The sequence below is a fragment of the Onychostoma macrolepis genome, chromosome 08, assembly GCF_012432095.1.
Source record: "Onychostoma macrolepis isolate SWU-2019 chromosome 08, ASM1243209v1, whole genome shotgun sequence".
In the NCBI taxonomy this organism is placed as follows: Eukaryota; Metazoa; Chordata; class Actinopteri; order Cypriniformes; family Cyprinidae; genus Onychostoma; species Onychostoma macrolepis.
Genome location: NC_081162.1, coordinates 16,385,000 through 16,406,683, shown reverse-complemented (window position 1 = coordinate 16,406,683; position 21,684 = coordinate 16,385,000). Strand labels below are relative to the sequence as shown.

The following is a 21,684-nucleotide window of genomic DNA, read 5'->3' as shown; positions in this document are numbered from 1 at the left end:
GTCAATTTCAAACAATTTAAACAATTCTCTAAACCAATTTTGAAGGGCAGTTTGTGCTTCCTGAAGCAGAGAATTATTTGTATCATCTTGCTGTATTAGCTACATGTTGAAGCCTCTGTATTAGGCCTACTTCTGAAGACCGAATTTGATATAACGTTACATTGACCAGGCCTGCACATCACAACATGCTTATGCTTATTCAGAAATCCACATGACAATTGGCTGGAAACAATAGTTTATAATTTAAAATATGACATATTAAGAAATATATTTTTCATATATATCATTTTACTTTCACTTTAGAAGATATTGATTTATCCACTGGGGTTATATGGGTCATACTTGCATTATGGACTGACAGAGACAGATTATTTATAGAACAGGGAATCTATTCCAAAATTAGCAAAGCTGCTGATGCTTTTATTGTGGGCTCAGAAGGAACTGGACCAGAAAAAAGTGAAATACTCCAGAATGACAGACCTCAGCAAGGGCACCATTGAGGACCCCAAGTAGAGACTGTAATCCACATGGACACATTTGAGTTTTTTTTTGTCTTATTTATGAACAGTCGGATGGCAAATATAAATCTATATATAATGTTTTTTTTCCTTGATGCCTCTATAAAAAGTAACTTAAGCAACAGTATATGATTTTATTTCATCTAAACAAAGAAATGTACACATCTGGTAGAACATGAGGGTGTGTAAACAAGGGGAGACTTTTCAACATTTGCAGAAAGTACATACTTTATACTCAGAAATGCAAGCCCAATTGGCAATAGATACAGATAGATAGGTGCATAGGTAGCCTATAAGTTTTCATTTCCAAAAGCACAGACATAAATTAACATTTGAAAAGTTATAATGGAGTATTTAAAAAATAATAATAATAATAAAAATAGCATACAAAAAGTGTCCCCACATTTCAATGATATTTTGAACACTGAACTAGGAAATTTCCTGGTTTCAATTTTAGAAATGTGGCCACCTGTATTTTTTGGTAAGTGACTTTATGAAACTTTACACAACGCTTCATGGTATGATGTGGAAACACAAATATTTGAAAACCACAGAAAAAGGTCAAATTTTCAGTGAGAAGATATCGTGTGACACCCCACACACATGGTGCATCCTTTCGCTTTCTTATTTTGGGTGAATGTTTTAATGTTCCCAATATTTCGGGGCCGTAGACTTTGCTCACTGATCCCGCAGTTGTTTCTAAACAGAGACACAAGCTAAAAACAGCATGCAGTCTCAGTCTGCCGTTACAGCGAGGTTCACGAACGCTGCTCCAGTCTCACGCGCGCCTCCAGGTTACTCTGCACAAAGGTGAACACACTCACACACAAGTTTGTGTACAGACTCGTTCTTGGAAGCGTTTCAAGCTGTTCCGTTTGTTTCAGTACTCCCAGAGTGTTTGGAAACAATAAAACAGGAACAGAGTTTCCAGTTAGCATGATTAGCATTCCCATATGTCATCCTATTTATTATTTTCTTTTTCTTTACAGTTCTGTTTATTTGTGATATACGTATTCATACTGATAATAACATGCTATGACTTTTGTCCTTTCTATTATTTTATCTGCTGAAATGTTTGCTTTTACTGCCCTTGTTGTTACCTTCATGAATGAACGCACATATCACGTGGTTAAATATCACCATGCAAATGTTTCAGAGGCTTTGCTTTAAACAGCCCGTGAATGATGATTAGGCATACTAGTACTATTAAGACTGACCCAGTCCCAAGAACCTCTAAACATAGAACCATATGGCTACATTGTAAATCATTGATTTCTCTTTGCTATATGTGATTAAAAATTTGTGAAATATCACTGTGTATCTTGCTCAAGATAATAAAACACAATACAAGGTAAATTGCAAATGCAACATTTAATTTCACTTAGCTAATCATTTAAATCAACTGGTATTTGTGTAGGGGCATGTATCCAGAAACATGGTAAAATGTACTACAAACCTACTTAATAATTTAATAACAGTATTTTGTAATACAGACTTATGAAGCAAAGTAAAATAAATAGCACATTCCACGCTAGTTGTTTGAAGAAATATGTCTCTTGGGCTTATACAAGTTCTACAGGGAGAGACAGGCAACCGAACAGCCCTTGTGATACTGCTTTGTGAAACAGGGCTGTAATGGTATTTTTAACACACACTCAAAGCTGAGATGAAAACTGAAAAGCAGATGAATTATTTAAAGGAAAAGTGACAGCATGAAAGTATACAAGGCCTAGGCTATCACAGTCTTTAACTCCTTTCTGATTTGTAGCCTCGCTGCTAAAGTCTGAATGATTGGGTGTTTGATTGCAGAGCACAAGAGGGGTTCAAAATTCTCCAGAGATGTCAATCATTACACAGATGTCACCTTGCTGAACATCCTGTCAGTTTTCCGATTAGTCTGGCCAGGCAAGTCCATAGTGTTCTCGATTCTATTTCTGCTCACCACGCACCCACAACATGAACACGTTGTGGCAACACTCGTGCTACTGAGTTTGAATGTTTCCGCAGTAGCAACGAGCAGCAGGCTGCGTTGCATCTGTAGTACGTGTGTGAGCGTTTGTACCTACAGTATAAATAGTCCAAAGTCATATCTAACCCACGAATGTAACACAATCAAATTTAATCACTTTTTTTCCATGAAATGCACATCCTGTCTGGTGTAATGACTGGTAAATTTCTGTGGTTTTAAAGCATTTGGAGGATCAGTTAGGTTCCACTTATGAACTGACTGCACTGTGCCAACTGAAAACTGCAGTGGAAAGTTTTTAGAGATTGTGAAATGACCTGCGTCCTCAGGAACTGGCCATACTCGTTCTGTTCAGCATGGTGTGTACTCTCTCACATTCAAGAGCTTGTTTGTAATAGATTTAAATGGGTCATATCATGAGAAATCCTTGATTTCACTGTACTAGAAAAACACTGTAACTTTCAAAGCTCACTAAGTCCCTACTGAAAAACAGATCATTTATTGAAATTGATTATTATTTTTGACGCAAAAATTTTATTTATTATATTATGTACATATCATTCATTTAAAATTCAGAGTGCAGATCTGGTGAAGGGAAGTTATTTTGTAGTATGAGGGTAAAACCTATTAATAATGAACATAAAACTGGTTTTATTTATAAGTCCATGTGATCCATTCGGAAACTTATCTGTCTCCAAATCAGGATGGGAAAAAAGGTAGTCAAAAATAATCTTCAGTATCAACTAGTATTATCCAAGTAGGAATGCTTGATTACATTAAATGTGAATAATTCTCACATGAAATGAGAAAATAAGCACACAAAAAAGTGAGTGCGTAAATACTGTAAAAAGGGGTGAAAATGACTGGAAAGGTGTTTTAGATGCATGAACAACTGTCCCACTCATTTTGTCTTTGCATGGCACTGTTAACTGATGCCATCTGCTGGATCTGATGTGCTACTGCAGCTCTCAGAGGTACAATCCATGTATCTAGTACTGGAGTTCTCCAGGAGCCTTTTCAGTTCATTGAAATCTGGCCTTTCGTGAGCCAAGTCTTTCCAACACATCAGCATTATGTCATAGATGTGCGACGGGCACTTAGGAGGCGAAGGCATTCTGTATCCCGAGGTGATCATATTGTACATCTCTTGATTTGAGAAAGCTGCAAAAATATACAAAAAAAAAAGATGAACCTTAACCTTTCTCAGATCTGCATGAAAAAGATGATGCATAAGTGGTGTACATACCTGGATACGGGATTCCACCATACGTGAATACTTCATATAGGAGGACCCCAAATGCCCAAACATCAGATTTGTTGGAGAACCTTCCATGGCTGATGGCTTCAGGAGCACACCACTTATATGGAATTCTTTTATCTTCAGATGAGTAAAATGGGTCCTGTGAAACAAATGCCCCACATGTTTTATTTTAAGCATGAATATTTTACACATGTCTTTGATTAACTAGAAGGCAGTCCTCACCTTTACGATGCGAGCTAGGCCAAAGTCAGCCACTTTACAGATGTAGTTGGGTCCCACTAGAACATTCCGGGCTGCCAGGTCTCTGTGGATGCTGTTCTGCTCCTCAAGGTACGCCATCCCATCAGCCACCTGACTCGCCATTTCTATCAGTTCCTGCGTTTCCAAGTTGTGCCCCTCCTCACCTGTGAAGGGAAAACTGAAGGAATCATGTCTGTCTGCTTTAAGACTTTGGTTTTTGTACAGAAAAACAAAAACTCATTCTAAGGAGAGGTGTTAGTGTATCTGTGAGTCGCAGTAATTTATGAAGAAATGCAATTCTAAACTTAAAAAACTTAAATTTGTACTGTTTAGTCTTGCATGTTATTTTATTAAGGATATCATTATTAACGATCATTAAATTCCAATAATAAGTCTTGAGTGACATTATTATCACTGTAGCTGCTAGTTCAAATGGCAATGCGGAGCGCAAGTAACCGATCATCTTTTCCTTTGTACAAAAAAAGAAAAACATGAACGAACATCACAGAGGAAATGTTGAAATACACAGTAAAACATACTAAAAATCTCTCATGCAGTTGCTCAATTAATCTGTTTTTTAATCACCGAAATATATCTATAAAACAGCTTGAGAACGTGTCACGTAAAGCTACATTTACCTCCGGAAAGTCATTCATATCCTTAGCTCATTACCAATACATAGCTAGAAAGAGAACTTTTCCGAAGAGCATATCGCTAACATTTTAAATATACTGTTAAATATGTGACCCTGGATCATTGTATGGGTCAAAATTATATTTTTATTTTATGCCAAAAATCATTAGGATATTAAGTGAAGATCATGTTCCATGAAGATATTTTGTTAATTTCCTACCGTAAATATATGAAATTTAATTTTTGATTAGTAATATGCATTGCTAAGAACTTAATTTGGACAACTTTAAAGGTGATTTTCTCAATATTTTGATTTTTTTGCACCCTCAGATTGCAGATATTCAAGTAGTTGTATTCTACTTGAATATCTGCAGATATTCAAGCTTATTTATCCAGCTTTCAGATGATGTATAAATCTCAATTTCGAAAAATTGACACTTAAGACTGGTTTTGACATCCAGGGTCACATGAGTGTACTAATATATTTTAAAAGCATTACATTTTTTACCTAACACTGATTTCTCATTTAATGTATGTTTGAATAAATCTCATAATTCTGAAAATTGTTTGACATCTTTAGGGGCCCTGATCTCGAAAACAAGTTTTTGTGATCTATGATATTTAAATGATTATATCTCAACAACTGTTTGGAGTAGAAACAATGATATCATTACAAAACAAAGACTTACCAAGTTCACACCAAGGATGATTTTAATTATATGAGAATAGGGAAGTCCACCTAACAGCTATAACAATAACAACTATAAAATGATATATTTGGAAGCACTTCCAAAATGTTTTTTTTTTTCTTTTTCAGCTGATGAATATGATAAAAACAAATATTAAGAGCCAATCAGAATCAATAAATAAACAGAGCATTATCATGTGTTGGTGTGGACAATAATATAGTTATAATTATGGTTATGCTTATTGTTTTTGGTGTGACCGGGTCTTTAGATTTTACTTTCCCATTCAGTGCATACAACTCAAAAAAATGTTTGTGGTCAAAACAGTTCAAAATGATGCACTAGGTCACATGCAATTACCCTTATTGACGGATTACAGTAAACATGCTGACGTCAAAAAAAACATTTATATTTACTGTGTTGATGTCAGATAATAAAGAGGTTGTGACCTCGGAGGAAATTGAGCAGATTGCCTTTTTCCATAAGCTCAGTGATGATGTAGAAGGGGGTGGAGCTTGTGCAGATGGCAAAGAGTGTGATAAGATGTCTGTGTCTCAGCTTTTTCAGTATTTGAGTCTCCATCAGGAACTCCCTGTGATTCAGAGACTCTAGAGGAAGAGGAAGAAACACAGTATCAGATAAGCATCAGTACAACAATGTGCTGGAGCAATAGAGTATGTATTAATACATCTGTCAAAATACAAAAATCTACTCGTACAGGGGAATTTTTCACTAATAGGCTGACAGACGAAGCCTTAACAGGGGTTTAGATATATTCTTCAAGAGTTCTCAGTGCGCTACATGCTCTATTGGATATAGGTTATGAGGACAGTAGACTGTGTATTCATTCCTCCAGCTCTCAAGTCACAGAACAAGAAACACAACATTTCTCACATTCGCACAGTATCAGGAACAGAAAACAAGTAGGCAACGAGGACGTAGCCCATTCTATTAAAAATGTCCATCAGACTCATTCCTTCATTTAACCTTCAGATGTTTCTTTCCTATTTACATTCACCAACCCTACCGTTGTTTTTGAGTATCTTGATGGCCACATTGACCATGCCTTTCCATTTTCCACGGTAAACATCAGCAAAGTATCCTTTACCAAGCTCCTCTTCCAGAGTGAATTCCTCCTTAGGCAACTCCCAGTCATCTACTGTTTGGTGGGAAAGATCCTGTGGTTTTGGTTCTGGCTGTTAGTACAAGAAGAAACAGAGAGAAAATCTGTAGGGGAAGTATGCAGCAATACAGACAAATGCATTTTGTTACATAAACATTCAGTTGTGGTAATAATTCAGTTTGCTGATATACGGGAATCTCTTGATTAGACTGAAAAGAGGGATTTGTTCCTGAATTGAACAGAACTGCTCTTATGAACTTGCCAAAGACAGGATGGCCATGTAGGGCATAAACTACGTATTTGATGATTTTGGAAGACGTGAAATATTGTACAGAGATCATGTGGCTCACTTTTATAATACTTTTTTGTCATTTTGAAGCTTGACAGCATCAATCCTACTATAACTTTCGTTCAAGAGTGGCCAGTATATTCTTCAAAAATTCACCTTTTGTGTTTCACAGAAGAAACTTATGTTTGAAAAGACATGATGTATGTAAGCAATGTCAAATTTTACTTTAATGATTTTTCTTTCACTGACCCGTGCACATGGCCGTGTGAGACAGATACCACAGCTCATGATGTTCCTCTTGTAGTGCTCCACCAGATTCTCCAGGCTCTGAAACATCTGACTCTGATCCAAATAGAAACTTACATTCTGATTCTGATGGACCTTAATATGTTTCACTTCCCTGTCACTGATTAACACTGACGGAATGACACACAAAGAGAAAGGATACAGATAGCACTGTTAACAGATTATCTGATTAACTGCATGTAGCATGAATTAACCCAGTGTTTCCCAACACTGTTCCTTGAGGCACACCAACACTATACATTTTTGAACTTTTCCAAATAAAACACACTTTAATCATCTGATCACGTGAAACTCCAAAACCTGAAATAGACTGGTCAGATAAGGGAAACAACCAAAATATGTACTGTTGGTGTGCCTGCAGGAACAGGGTTGGAAAACAGCAAATTAACCGCACAGGAGAGAAGAACATGTTTGGGCTTTATAAGCAGGTCTAATTATGACCTGATTGACTAGATTTCCAGAGTAACAAAAAGGAAATGCCTCAGAGATTAATCTACTACATTATAACAATGATGCTGGGTATGTCGTGTTACTTGTATAGACTAATAGCATAGGCGGAACTGGATGTAAAATGCAGTTTGAGTTTAAAACCAAGTTCAATATACACAATAATTACATACCTGATAATACACACCCTATGTGATCTCTTTCACTGTGTCGCAACAAGAAAGCACCAACTCCATTCCCTGGAGCCAAGAGCAAATTCTGGGTCTCAAAGCGGTTCAGCGTCCCAAAATACCAGCTAAAGAAGAGCACAGTTGTTCAGATGTTGCACACAGATCTCAAACCACATTCATGTGCAGCAGAGTTGGGACAGGAATGAATTTGTAGAAACTTGGATGCATGCATATAATTAAAAAGTAAGGGCCAATAATTTGACTCTTATTGAAAAGCTACTCTGAACTGACATTGTTTTTAGTCATAAAGGTGTTCATAATTTTATTAGGTAAGTACAGAGAAAACTTGTTTATTTTTTACATTTAATTATTTATCAGATGTTATTTTTAAAGCCAACCCGAATGTCTGTGGATTCTTTCTGCTGACAGAGCAAGTGGATTGTTTAAATAATCCAAAAAAAAAAAAAGGTAGCCTACTCACGGTTGCTCTTTCACCGTCTTCCTTCTCGCTAGGTAGGTTTGAGGAACGACGCCCTTGGCTATCACCGTACCGTTTCTGTCCAGTTTAACGGCAGTCCACCAGTCACCCTGACGCTCGCAGATTCGGAACTGCTCTCCCTCCTGGAAGGACAGTTCCTCGTCCGCGCGAGCCTGGAAGGGCCACAACGCCGTGTAGATTTCACCGGCAGGCTCAGAAGAGGGCGGATTCGGGGCATTTTGTGTCTGAAGTTTGCTGGTATTAGCTGGTTTTTCAACTTCGGTCTTAGACGACCTGAACAGTCTCTCACAAAACGCTCCCAAACCGGGGCACGAGCAGCGCCCGTCCTCGGACATTTCATTTGAGTGTGAATCGATGACTATAACAGGTTCCGAACTGATGGGACGTGGACGCCACCGTCCTCCTCCACCGGTAAATGACTAAACTCGAGTGAAAGAGATGGGCGGAGCACACACAAAGGTTGTGCCTCAACCGCCGTCAACCTGGACAGCATTTCTGACTGCGCCTGTACCCAAGAATGCTGTTCAGGTATGTTATGTAACACAATCAGATTTGAGACACGACCACAGTTTAAACAGGTACGAAACTTAGCGAGCTTTACACTTCTTGAAGTTCAGATCCAGAGCAGTATGTAGTATGCATATATGACAGAAACAATTAATTTCCTACATTAATCAAAAAGTGAGCAAGATTATAGATTTTATTTAATATGTAGAATGAATTTAGGTAAATTGGGATAGGCTACTAATTTGCCTTGTAGATGACATTATCTCATTTTGTACACTTGCATGCAGTAGGCCTATAGTATGAAGCCTCTTTTCATTGCATAATAATAAAAGCTGCAGTTTTTTAACACTTTGCGGGGAAAAAAACCCACCAGAACCCTCAGGAGAATTTCTAGGCTCTTTTCAAAAAGGGCAGTTTTCAAAACTGTGAAAGTTCCTGCAAGAACTCTAAAGACTCTTCCACAGTTCTTCCGGTAATGCCATCGTAAGGAAAAAGTTTTAAGCTCCAATTAAACAGTCTAGAGCTTCTCCAATGGTAACACCAGTGTGGCGATGAGCTGAGGAACTCCAAAAAGTGCTTCAATTTTTACAGTGCATCCTGCTCAGGGAAATAAACAGACTAAGCTAAAAACACCTGCTCTTCATGCCGTTGACATAGGACAAGAAATTAGTGATCATGGCCACTGAAAGAAAGGCAGACTGCAATGTGAGTTCACAGATTTTATTCAGACAGCTCTGGAGGAAAGAGCAACTCGGGTTGCAGGTGCTTTCTCTGACCACAGCGATGACACCACACCGAAAACTTTAAAATGTCCTAGAATGAGTCTCTCGGCAAAGTGATATGTAAAAGGCAGGAAATTCACCCACCTGTGCTTTTTCATTTTTTTTCTTCTTTTCTTTGTTTTAACATTAAACAAACAGAAATGAATTTCACCTGCCATATTCTCCATCTTTTAGGCGCTTCACATATATTTATATATATATTTATGTTTATCAACACTTTTCTAAAGAATTCAAATATTCAGCCACATGTACTGGATTCACTTTAAAATCACAATAAATATATATAAAAAAAAAACAAACAAAAACAAAACATACATAGCAAATCCAATATAACTGGGTTGATATTGGAGAGAGGGAGGACTCGTCAGCACAGACGTACAGACCTGGTTAAAAAAAATAACACCGGTCCAAAGGGTTCCTGAGGTTTGCATGTGTCCCGTACATAAGAACAGTGTAAGGGGAATGGCTTTCTGACTCACTGAGAGGCTTCTGACTGAGGTCAAAGAGCACAGGTCAGTTGGTTTATGAGTTGGGTGGATCTGCCCCGTCCCAAACACGATGCCCCTTATCTATATTCCCAATAATATTTAAAAAAAAATGACATGACATCAAGAGTTTTGTCTTTTGCTTTTTCTCTAGAACAACCATAAATAACTAAGAGACTACTGTAAGGGGGCATTTTACTCCCACATTTGTGGAGAAGAAAATTAGTGGTGCCCTTTGAGCTGATGATAAGTCCCTCCTCTCTCTCGTCCTCTGCATCTACCAACAGTAGTGACAACCACGTCTAAAGGCCCTTACACAGACAACGTTTTGTACTGGAGGTGAAACTGAAGTTTGACAAAGGAAAAAACAAAAGCATAGCTAATAACTCACAATTTACATAATGTTCTTAATTGTCTTAAAAAAAACACATTTGCATGGATTAAAGCAACAACTTAAGAAAATAAATATACAGAGATTGATGCACAAAAGTGTGCAAAGGCCTTTACTGTGGTTTAAGTTCAGCATGTCCATGTTCTCCTCCATTCAGATTTGATTTAAAGTAAAAAGCACATTGTGGGGTCACAACAGGACGATAGGCGGGGCTTTACTAGGACAAACAAAACCAACAACAAGAGAAATGAAAGCAACAACAAAATTATTTTTAAATTCTGTACATGTAAACATCACACACTTCCACTGAGTCAAAAAACCAGAAAGAAATCATACAAAGCTTCACATTGGTATACAAAGAGAAACTGAGCTTCAGTCTACAGTTTCTAGTAAGTACAGGAGTAAAAACAAATAAAATACCATAATCATAATAAGATTACAAAGCACCACAAAATTAAAATATATCACAGGCAATGGTTGTTACCACATTTGATTGCAGAGTTTAGCTGCACGGTTTAAAAATAAAAGTTGTAGAATTTCTTGCCTTTTCCTTTTTCTTTTCATGTGTTCACCAGCCTCAGATGTCCAGACAGCTTCCTAAAAATCTTACACTTCTAATGTTTTTTAGAAACAAAAAGGTGCAAAACAAGGAACAAAAAAGTCAGAGCAAACAAAGATCAATGGCCTGGTACAACCTTTGAACTCTCAATACACCAACATATTTATGGTGTAGGTAAATTCAAATGCTCGCTTTCTTGCAATCACCATAAATTAGAATAAGCCCAGATACATTTTTCTTTTCTCAACTTAAAGCGCAATGCTTGACGGGTTCACATTCTCCTGCATGGAACAAATAATTACAATGCAGAGCAAATAAAGACAGAACATTATGGCTTGAGAATGATCAGCTGCATTTCATAATTTAGGATCATTTAGGTGGTTTTAAGGCTCCATCCCATAAACATTTTTCCTTCGCGGATTGTAAAGTGCTACTATGTTAACCAATTTAATCATTTATAAAGTGTGACATCTGAATATAAATTAACTAATGATCCTGCACGTATCGTTTCATCTGTTCATCAATGAATCTATGTCAATGAGAAACAAGTAAGAGGTAATAAGCAGGCTTTGAGCCATGTATCAAAACTAAGCTGTCGAAGACAACTTAGAGTTTTTCTCTTTAGAAGTTGCGTCATTTGGATGTCGTATTCAGTCATTTGGAGACCAACCTAAGATGCATGTTTTACATTTGGAATGTTGAGACTCGTGACATTGATTCCCTTCAGACTGTCAGTGTCCCACAACCGGAGTTTTTAAAGGAAAAGAAAACAAAAATTGAATTTCATTTACTAAATAAAAACGTTAACACAAAACAACAACTAAAGCACAATCTTGGAATGGCAAGACAGAAATAAATATATCCAGATAATAAAAAAAGAATGTTTGCAGCTAAACAGAGGAAAATGCTCTGTTCCGCATAATCATGTTGCAGAGTGAGGACACGGTTCAAGCTATGGCTACAAGACTTGAAGGCCCTGTATTGTCACCACTCCACTAAAGGCTAGAGAGTCAGAGTGAGATCTCACACAACGCTATGCCGTTTTCCGAGGGATCAAGTCACAATTGTTCAGGATTGTCTTTTGCTTTTTTTTTTAAATACAGTTTTTTAACAATGGCATTTGTGAACATGAGAAAATGCAGGCAGGAGGAAGAGTGAGGCTGGTGTTTGAGGGGCAATGCATCGTCAGTGTTCTGCACTCGGTTCCTGTGGATGATGCTACCTTAGTCCACCAATCAATGCCTCTCAAGCTCTTGGGTGTTGCTGACTGAAAGTAAAGGATGTCACTGTTGTTTCCCTTCTGCTAATGTTAGGTCCTTTCTCTCAAACTCAGTATGCATATACAGTATGTGTGCCAATATGATGTTAAGTCCCTCTGTTTTGATTGGTCCCCGTGAAGATGAAAGTGTCTCAGTCATGAGGTTAGAAAAAAAGAGCAGCATTCACAACTTAACAGAATGTGTTTGCGACGCAATGCAGCATGGGAAATGCAGTACTTGTTCTTTTTTTTTCGATTTTTTTTTTAACAAGTCCATCTATGGCCCTCCTGTCTGGGAGGTCGATGTCACTCGTGTTCCTGTGAGATATTTTCCTACAGTGCATGGATGTGCTGAGGATGGACGTTTGCCAAGGCAATTGAGCATGTAGGAAAGGGTTCAAAGCTTCCACTCAGCACAGCTTCATTTGCATAATGTCCAACATTCCCAGCCAATAGAATTTCAGCATCTTCTTTTTTGCACTCACTAATCACGGTTTCTTTTAGTAGACTTTTAAGTGTGCATGTGTAAGCTAGGATGAAATTTCTTATATTTGAATGAGGAATATATATATATATATATATATATATATATATAAACAAAAGACATCTGGTAATGTGTTTATGATTGAAAATGATGGATTTTCAGACACTGACACACTATAACGATTATCATCTACATTGCACCTTCTCCCCAAACCTCAATAGCATTGAACAGAAGAAGAGAGATCTTACGAAACCCTTTTTCTCTTAGATCTGTTATATATCTAAAATGGCTAAATCAGGAGCAAAGCTGCTGCATGGATATGTCTATGGTAAGAGAACAACTTAAACATCTGAGGAACTTTTAAAATTCTATAAAACAAGATGCCGTTGACATATAGAAATCTAATCTGACAGTAATATTTTGTGCCATAGTGTAAACTTTAGGCAGGAGAGGACATCATTTTGTTTATGTTTTGAGCATCACTCCTAAATTTACGGCAATTTTTTTTTTGTGTGTGTCTCAAAAGTCTGGACTCTCTGTGGTGGGACTGATAGCTCTCACTGTGTGATTGTGCTCTGTGCAAGACGCTTGCAATGCTGCTGTGAGTACAGACACCCTTTGCTTTGTGTTCTGATCATATCATCATAAAACAACGTTTAACAAGTCATCTCAGCCCTCCGAAAAGGATTAAGCCTCGCTGGACTCTAAGGTAAGGAAATTTGATAAAGACACTATCATGGACATAAAGCTGTCATGAGCAATGTGTGATAGGTAGGTTTATAGAAAGAGCATAGGCAGAGTTTGTGGGGGGTTCAAGTGTCTGAAACTGTTTTATCTTTGCTTCGAAATAGTTATCTTCATAAATACATTAATAAATTATATTAAATTGTTTAATAAATTATATTAATAAATATATGATCTTTTTATTAATTATATTGTTGTGGGCAAAATTAAATTTTTCTTGTTCTGTGTCAATAAATTGTGTTTGCTTTGTGCACAAGAATCAACAAGATACTTCAAATGTCTTAAACATTGATTCTAGTGACTGCCATTTCTGTTTGAGTACATTTATTCCCTCTATGTCCATTAACAAGTCTGTGTAAAGCACCTTATATAGTATCAGCCAAAAATAAATACTTACCAAGTGCCAAATGCAAGTAAAACTTGGCTGGTAATTTTATTTAGAATGGTAACATAATACATGGACTTTATTTTAACATTTTACTACAGTGAAAAAAATATTCAAATAAAATCCATGTATTATGTTGCCGTTCCAAATAAAGTTACCAGTTATTCATGGTTACACTGCAAGAAAGACCTCAAGGTTTTTATCTAAGAGCCCCATAATTACTTTAAAGTTTTTATGAGAGGTAGCGTTTCATATAAAATTTGGCCAATATATGGTGCAGCAAGTGAAAAAATGACCTGTGCTTTGCTTTTTACTGAAAATATGCAATAATAATAATAAATAATTTACATTTAAATAAAATACAGGTTCATGGCCAGTGAACCTGAGATTATTATGGCTGGTAAATGTTCTTAGTTTTGTACCCTGTATATGCGTTTCAGATCCAGCTTCTTGTGATCCCCCCATTTTGCTCCCCCTAAGTGGTGTCAAACTCCGCCTATGGGCTTTAGGTGTATATGTATGTAAGTGCACATAGCTACATGTATCTTTCCTGTGCATTTATGTGTATATTAATGAGAGAGATGGGCAGCACCAGCCTGTGTGCAGTTCTCAGTTCTGCTGCAGTATGAGGTTCTCAAGCTCATCAGCAGAGCGGAGCAGGAAGGCCGCAGACTCACGGTAACCCGCAATCAGTTGCCGAACAGCCGTGACCTCAGGCGGGCTGAGCTGGGCAGATGCCCCTCCGCCCCCTCCACCCTGACCATGACTGTTTGAACTAGAGGAGGAAGTGCTGTTGGACGCCAAAGATTTCATACTGAGATCAGTGGGACCTAAAAAAGAAAAGAAAAAGACATTTATGTAAAATAATTATCTAGTAGATCTATAGAAAAGAACAGAATAGGGTTACTACAATATGCATTTCACCCACCATTGGTTTGTGATGTGCCATTGTTTTGGAGGCTGTTTCCAATGGTCCCGTATCCACGGAAACTGTAATTAAGTCCACCATTGGTGTAGAGTTGGTCCTGGGAGTAGGCCGAGGCGGCCAGTGTGAAGCCTGAGTGCGCCAGAGCAGCTGGATCTCTGGAGTTTGGCTTGTCTGCTGCAACTGACTCATCCTGTATGGAAAAAATGGAAGGATTTGCCAATGCGATAAGGCAAAGAAAGACACAGATATCTCACTAAGTAATCCAAAAACCAATCAACATTTTCTGGAATGCATTCAATTTGATTAAAGATCTAGAGATCAATGCGCACATGCACTCACATGGGCCTGATAGATGTCAAGGCGCATCCTCTTAGCAGCATTCCGTGTTTCGCTCTCACATGCTGCTGCAAGGATGTTCTCAGCCATGGCGGAGGTGAGGTGAGGGGGTGTGGGCCGTGTCTGACACCATCGGAGAGGACAGAAAAAGGCAAATGTCATCACCTTATGAATTTCTTACAATGCTCTAATCTTGTAGGATGGTGTTTTTAAGCCATGTTATTATTTAAACTGTTACCAATTACTGTAGTAAAAATCTGTATTATTTTAGCCTTTCTCTGGAACTGAACTCATTTAAATGGATATTCTATTAAACAGTTAACAAAGATCCATTAAAAGGGGAAAATAACAGTATAGATATACACCCTTCTGGTTGCAACTGCTAATATACATTCAAGTTTGATTCTGTAGTTTCTAGAAATGCCTGTCTGACTACATTTAATTCCACAGAAAATAAGATATGGATTGGCTAAACACTGAACCTGATCTTTAAGAGCAGTGATTCTCAATCATGACAGCACTACACACTCTCAGATACAAAACTGTTGCTAAGGCTAATAGGTACATTTTGGACCTTATTTGCCCCTAGATTGTAATAATTAGTAACATAAAGGTGCATATTAATACTTTAAAATTACATAATAAGTGTACGTATTAGTAACTTATGTAAGGGTACCACCTAACTGACATTTTTGTGTCTTTTTTCTGAGAGTGCACATTTTGGATGTTTCACCCATCTAGCACACTTAGTTGAGGTCATGGAGCCAATGAGTTGAATTAGGCTTAGTAAATAATAATGTTCAGTGCTGTGGTCCTCAAGTACCAGGGTTAAAAATTTACTGGCTGTGACTGTATCAGCCACTAGATGGCAGTAGCTTGCCTTCGAATGGTGTGCAGCATAAAAATGTTTACGCTTGAATTTTATGTTAAACATTTTGGATTTTCTGTGGTATTGTCATAGCACAGATAATTACGGCAGATGTGCATGTTTGTTTGTCAGTACATATGCAAATTCCCATGTTTCCCTACCTCAAAGCCACCCTTCTTCATGCGGCGACAGGATTTGAGGTAGGTTCGGATACGTTTGCGAGCACGTTCTTGGAACTCTGGGAACTGGCGGCTACAGGACTCGATGATTGCCTGGATTTTCTCTTTGGGCTGCTTTGAGATTGGAACCATCCGGTCTAAGTTCTCATCCACAAACAACCGCACAAACATCTGAAAACATAAAGAAATTAGAGCAGTCCAACAAAGGAAATAGAAAAGGATATAACAGGAAAAAGAAAATTGGATATAATTTAATCTGATGTTGTCTTTAAGATGTAAGCATGATGGGGGAAGAGAAATGTAACTGGAGAAACTTCTGTTTTAGCATTGAGAGGAAAATAATCATGAGGGTTCAGCAGGTCACTGAAATGCTTCTATTTTTTTTTTCCAAATGTTTTTTTCCTCAATGTAATTTATATCACCAGCATAACAATTTGAGAGAAAGGTGGAAATTAAAGTCAATATGAATTTCAGTATGTCTTTGTAGTTGCTTTGTCAAGCTGCATGAACTCCACCAATCTGTGTAAAACCTGATAATCACATTAATTAGACCAGTATAATTTTAGTGCTATATGTATATATATATATATATTATTTTAGTATATGTTTTTTGCGTAATTTTAGTACTTCAACCCAAACTTATTTCAGTTAGTTGTCAAGGAAACATTTAAAACTTTTGTTTAGTTTGAGTTTTTGTCAAATATTTGTCATTTATTTTATTTCTGCTTTATTCCGATTAACAAAACTGTTTTAAAGGGGACCTATTATGGAAAAATCACTTTTATAAGGAGTTTGACTACAGCTGTGTGGCCGCAGTGTGTGAAAACAACCAGCCTATAATGTTAAAAATCCACCCACTCATTTTTTTAAATAATCCCATATATCATGAACAGTCTCTCCAATTGAGCTGTTTCAGATTCTCTCTCTGTTTACGTCACTGAGGGGGAAAAGTCCCGCCCATCTGTGATGCTCTCTGCCCTATTAGCATAAACACAGCCCTGAGTGAGAGGCTGCAGTCTGCCTTTTAAGCCTAGTTCACACTACACGACTTTACACGTCGGGAGATCGCTGTGCTGTTCAGAGTACATGACTTGATTGTCTGTTTTTAAGTCGTTGTGGTGTTCACACTACGTGACTCTGTGTAAATGATCTGCAACCAGGGGTTACACACTACACGAGCTGACAACAACTCTGTCACCCAAGGACTCGATTCGGTCCCTAAACCACATTTTGTCATGAAAACACGCGAGAATTGACCGTTAGCAAAGAGCTTGATTGACATGAGATCTGTCCAATCAGAAGGCTTATATTATGTGCAGCCACTGCTGCCTGTCTTAGAAATCCATGTTAAAACGGGGTAAAAAAGATTGACTGAATTTAAACTTTTTCAATATAACTAAATATAAATATGTGAGGAGGGTTAAGCTGTGCTGTTGTTGGCTGCCATGGTAACGGCAATAAGCTAAGGTATTCCTTTAAAGTCTACTTGTTTTGCGCACCAGAAAATCTGTCATGTCCGGCGCTGTATGCATGGATAAATACTGAGTGAGAAATAATAAAATAATATGTTTAAACATGTGCTCTTATCATTCTGTGGACAAAATCCCATGAACTTCGCCCCGAATAGGAGCTTTATATGCACATGTGCGCTCATCTGTTTTCAATGCAGTTTAACCGCGACGCTTCATGTCATCTTCCCACTCATTAAACTATGACAGGTCCTTTACTGCAAAAAGACGGTCACTGCGACACACTAAAGTGATGAAACTACGACGCCATGTGCTTTTTAAAACCATTTTTATAGGTTTCACGTTATATTGTTGGCTCGGAAAATATGTAAATGCGCATGCCCAGTAGCTGCAGCTGTATCCCTTCTAGCCTTAACCACAAATCAGACAGAAGAGCAGATTCACTTCGGTGGACTTCAATTTGAAAAATGGTGTGTTTCGCGGTTGAAATAAAACACTTTCTGATGTTTATTCATATTCATTTTGTGCACTAAATAAATATGAAAAGACAATTGGTTCATGTGAACTGAGGCAATACAGTGATCTGTCACGACACATTGAAAAGCCACAAAACAGTATTTATTGTTTGAATTTCTTTAAAAATAACTCAATTTAAAAGCTGAGAGTCCTGAGATCTTGTTTCATATCAGAAGTAACCTGCTCTGTCTTCTCTGTCGGTGTGTTGTCAGTTTCCTCTTTGATCTGCGATGTATTTTTCACTGCGTGAGAACACGTGTGTAGTGTGAGAGCTGCATTGTTTGTCGGTCATGGCAACAGTAATAGGGTGGGCGGGTTTTGCGAACGGTCTGCCTTGCTCTTTCATTGGCTGTAGCTCATCACCACACCTGACACCACGTGATTTCGAGTCGGCCGACCGGTCCAGATATTTGGCATGCTAGATATTTGTTTTGCGTCGGCGACGAGTCAGCGAGCGTCTTTGATGCATCGTTGTGTAGTTCACACATAAAGATTGCGGAGCGCCGATCACCCGCTGATTTTCCCCCGATTACAGCCCGACCTGTCGGCGAGCTCATTAACTTGCAAATCGGGCTTAAAATCCTGTAGTGTGAACTAGCCTTTACTGTTCTCTTGCTCCATAAACTCCCCCCATCTGAGCCGAGGACACTGTGGTTCAATTTCATTTTCGAAGGAAATATCCCGGAAAAAAATCGGTAAAGTCCCCTATATGTTTAGGAATCAATGCCAACACTTTGTGTGCGAACGTCAGCTCCAGACAAAGTAAGTATCACACGTTTGTTTTCCAAATTGCCTTTCTGAAAGAGCTTCTTGGCACACTGAAAGGCTAATTGCTAAAGCTATCATTGTCTCTGCCTGTTTTCACTGATGCTGCCTTCAAGTGCTATCAGAATGATCGTACATAGGAATGTGGTAAGTTAAAAGTTGTATATGAAAGCAATGTGAAGTCGACCGCTTGAATTTGTCGAGCTCATAATTAAGTGAGACTTCTAAAGTGATAGCATGAGACCAGCTATGTTGTTATTTTTTATTGTGCTGTGCTACCTGTCTGTGTAATTCATACACACGAATTTATTATGCACAGTATAATCAGATGACTGACTTTGAAACCAGCTCATTTGCATTTAAAGGGACATACTCAAAAACAGCGCGTTTTGGCTCATACCCTAAAAGTGGCAATTTTAACAAGCTATAAAAAAATTATCTGTGGGGAATTTTGAGCTAAAACTTCACATATAGGCTCTGGGGACATCAGAGACGTATTTTACATATTGTAAAAAGGGGCATAATAGATTTAAGAATAGCTAAAAAAAAAATTCTTATTAATTTTACATAAATTACATTTCTTTGATTTACATTTTCAAAAAGATTATTCTACTGCACTGTACCTCCAAACATAAGCAATGTAGGTAATTGAAGCTTAACAGCTAGAAAATACAAAATCTAATGACCACCATATGAAATATGAGCGATAAAGTAGTTAAGGGAATCAGTCTCACATTAAAAGCTTTAAGTCGTTCAGGGTCCAGTCCCTCAGCGTCATTTATCTTGTCGCTGTCGTCATGGTCATCGTGATCGTCGTCATCATCGTCTATGACCTGTGAGCGGCCCGGGGTCATGTCCTCCCCGCACGTGCTCAGTTCCGTCTTCACAGAGTCATAGCTTCCTGAGCTGTACTGAGGGGACTGTACAACATACAGTATGTCAAAATCTGAACACCATTATGCATACTATTACACATTTTAACATATACAAATTCTTAGAATAATGTGGAAAATTTAGTCTCATACCTTGTTACCGTACTCAGTTTTGACAGGGAATTTTCTGTTGGGGTCAGATGTGTAGGATCCGAGCGTGAGTCTGTCGCTCAGGTTGACAGGCTGCTGTCCCTCCTGCGAGGAAGAGGACGATGAAGTGGTGCTGAAGTCCAGCGGCGCTGCGGCACCATTACCATTCACCTCTCCGTATGGAACCACCCCCTCAGATGCAGGAACTCCTCCTGTCGCCATGGCAGCACCGCCAGGCGGAGTCAGTGCAGGCAGACCGTTAGCTGTGCTGCCATTCTCTGAAGAGGAATCATCTGAGAGACAGACACAGAAAGAAATGTTTGAACGCGTGTTCATAAAGTCAGACACGTGCGGATGTGGGGTCTAGCTGTATGTGTGTCAGTGTGTGTCTAACGGAGAAAGGAGAGTGTGCTGTGTGAAGGTGTTTGTGTGAACATTGGGGTCAACTGTCAAAGCAGTGGAAGGAGGCAGAGGTGAAGAGAGAGATGGCTGGGATGAGATGGGTATGGGGTTCTGCCAGAGTGTCTGACTGGACAGGAGGAAGTATTCGGAAAAACAGAGCTTACAGGGGAAGAGGTGAAAGATGAAAAAGAAAGAACCCTTTTTGTCCACTCCTTTAGAGAACAGATGTGACATGATAAACTCCTGTAGAGTATCTATTGTATATAAAAAACTGAGATGTAATGCATTTTTATAGTCTTGTTTCCAGTAAAAATATGTACATATGTTCAGTGGTTTGGGGTTGGTAAGATTTGTAATGTTTATGAAACAAGTCATTTATGCTCACCAAGGCTGCATTTATTTATTAAAAATAAAGTAAAACAGAAATAATAATACAATTTAAAATAACTCTGGTTCTTTTTTGTCAGGATTTTTTTGATGAACAGTCTTTACTGTCACTTTGCATTCTGAATAGAAGTATTAATTTATAAACAAGGTTAATTTACTTTAGAAACAATATATATCAAATGATAAGGTTTTAATAATAAGTTCAGTTTTCTTACGCACAGGAAAATTTAAATGTTATGCCGGACCACAAAACCAGTCATAAGGGTAAATTTTTGATAGGACAATTTTTAGGATAGGACAATATTTGGCAGAGTATTACAACTATTTGAAAATCTGGAATCTGAAGGTGCAAAAAAAATCAAAATATTGAGAAAATCGCCTTTAAAGTTGTCCAAATGAAGTTCTTAGCAATGCATATTGCTAATCAAAAATGAAGTTTTCATATATTTACAGTAGGAAATGTACTAATGGAACATGATCTTCACTTAAAATCCTAATGATTTTTGGCATAAAAGAAAAATCAATCATTTTGACCCACGCAATGTATTGCTGGCTATTGCTACAAATATACCTGTGCGACTTAAGACTGGTTTTGTGCTCCAGGGTCACATATATATATTTTGAAGATGCTTGAAGCAAGAAAAAAATTATAATTCAAATTTTAATGAATAAAAATACATTTAATTCAACATACATTCTCTAAAAAACATATTTTATGCAATTATGATTACTAAATTGACACTGTAAAAAGTAGAAACATTCACTTACTTAAAGGAACTATTTCTATATGTCCTTTAAAATTACTTTCAATAATGTACTCATTTTAATTTAGTCATATTTTAGGCTATTTATTAGCTATCCAATGAGACATTAAGGCCCACTGTGTGGACAAAGAGATTGGTCTAAAATGAACAATACAGTATGCCAGGAACTAATGACATAAACAACAAAAAGGACAAGATGGTCCTCACTGCAGAACACAAGATCCAGGGGGTGAGGTTGGATCTAGATCCAACTCCTCCCACCTTACATATACCTAAACCTACCCGTCTCCACCCCCTGATCCCTAGACCCACCCA

General features: G+C 37.8%; 2 protein-coding genes across 3 annotated transcripts in view; both read right to left on the bottom strand.

The window, feature by feature from the left end:
- Positions 1-1,891: 1,891 nt before the first annotated feature.
- Positions 1,892-8,628, bottom strand: ptk6a (PTK6 protein tyrosine kinase 6a). 2 transcript variants are annotated; one of them, XM_058784691.1, is made up of 8 exons: positions 8,121-8,628; positions 7,643-7,764; positions 6,966-7,132; positions 6,332-6,500; positions 5,778-5,912; positions 3,968-4,149; positions 3,731-3,884; positions 1,892-3,645 (listed from the first exon to the last, which is right to left on the bottom strand). In XM_058784691.1, exons 1-8 carry the CDS (start codon positions 8,471-8,473, stop codon positions 3,410-3,412), a joined length of 1,518 nt encoding a protein of 505 aa, XP_058640674.1. In that variant the 5' UTR covers positions 8,474-8,628; the 3' UTR covers positions 1,892-3,409. The 2 variants fall into 2 exon arrangements, with proteins under 2 accessions (XP_058640674.1, XP_058640673.1); XM_058784690.1 differs by having other exon boundaries at positions 1,893-3,645; positions 5,754-5,912.
- A 185-nt stretch (positions 8,629-8,813) lies between these two features.
- nol4la (nucleolar protein 4-like a) overlaps positions 8,814-21,684 on the bottom strand; it is a 45,052-nt gene continuing 32,181 nt past the window's right edge. Inside the window, exons 6-11 of the mRNA XM_058784689.1 lie at positions 19,820-20,109; positions 19,529-19,714; positions 16,027-16,215; positions 15,001-15,120; positions 14,662-14,851; positions 8,814-14,563 (exon numbers count right to left, since the gene is read on the bottom strand). Of these exons, the coding sequence (XP_058640672.1) occupies positions 14,343-14,563; positions 14,662-14,851; positions 15,001-15,120; positions 16,027-16,215; positions 19,529-19,714; positions 19,820-20,109 (1,196 nt within the window). The 3' untranslated portion in view covers positions 8,814-14,342. The remainder of the gene's footprint in view (positions 14,564-14,661; positions 14,852-15,000; positions 15,121-16,026; positions 16,216-19,528; positions 19,715-19,819; positions 20,110-21,684) is intronic.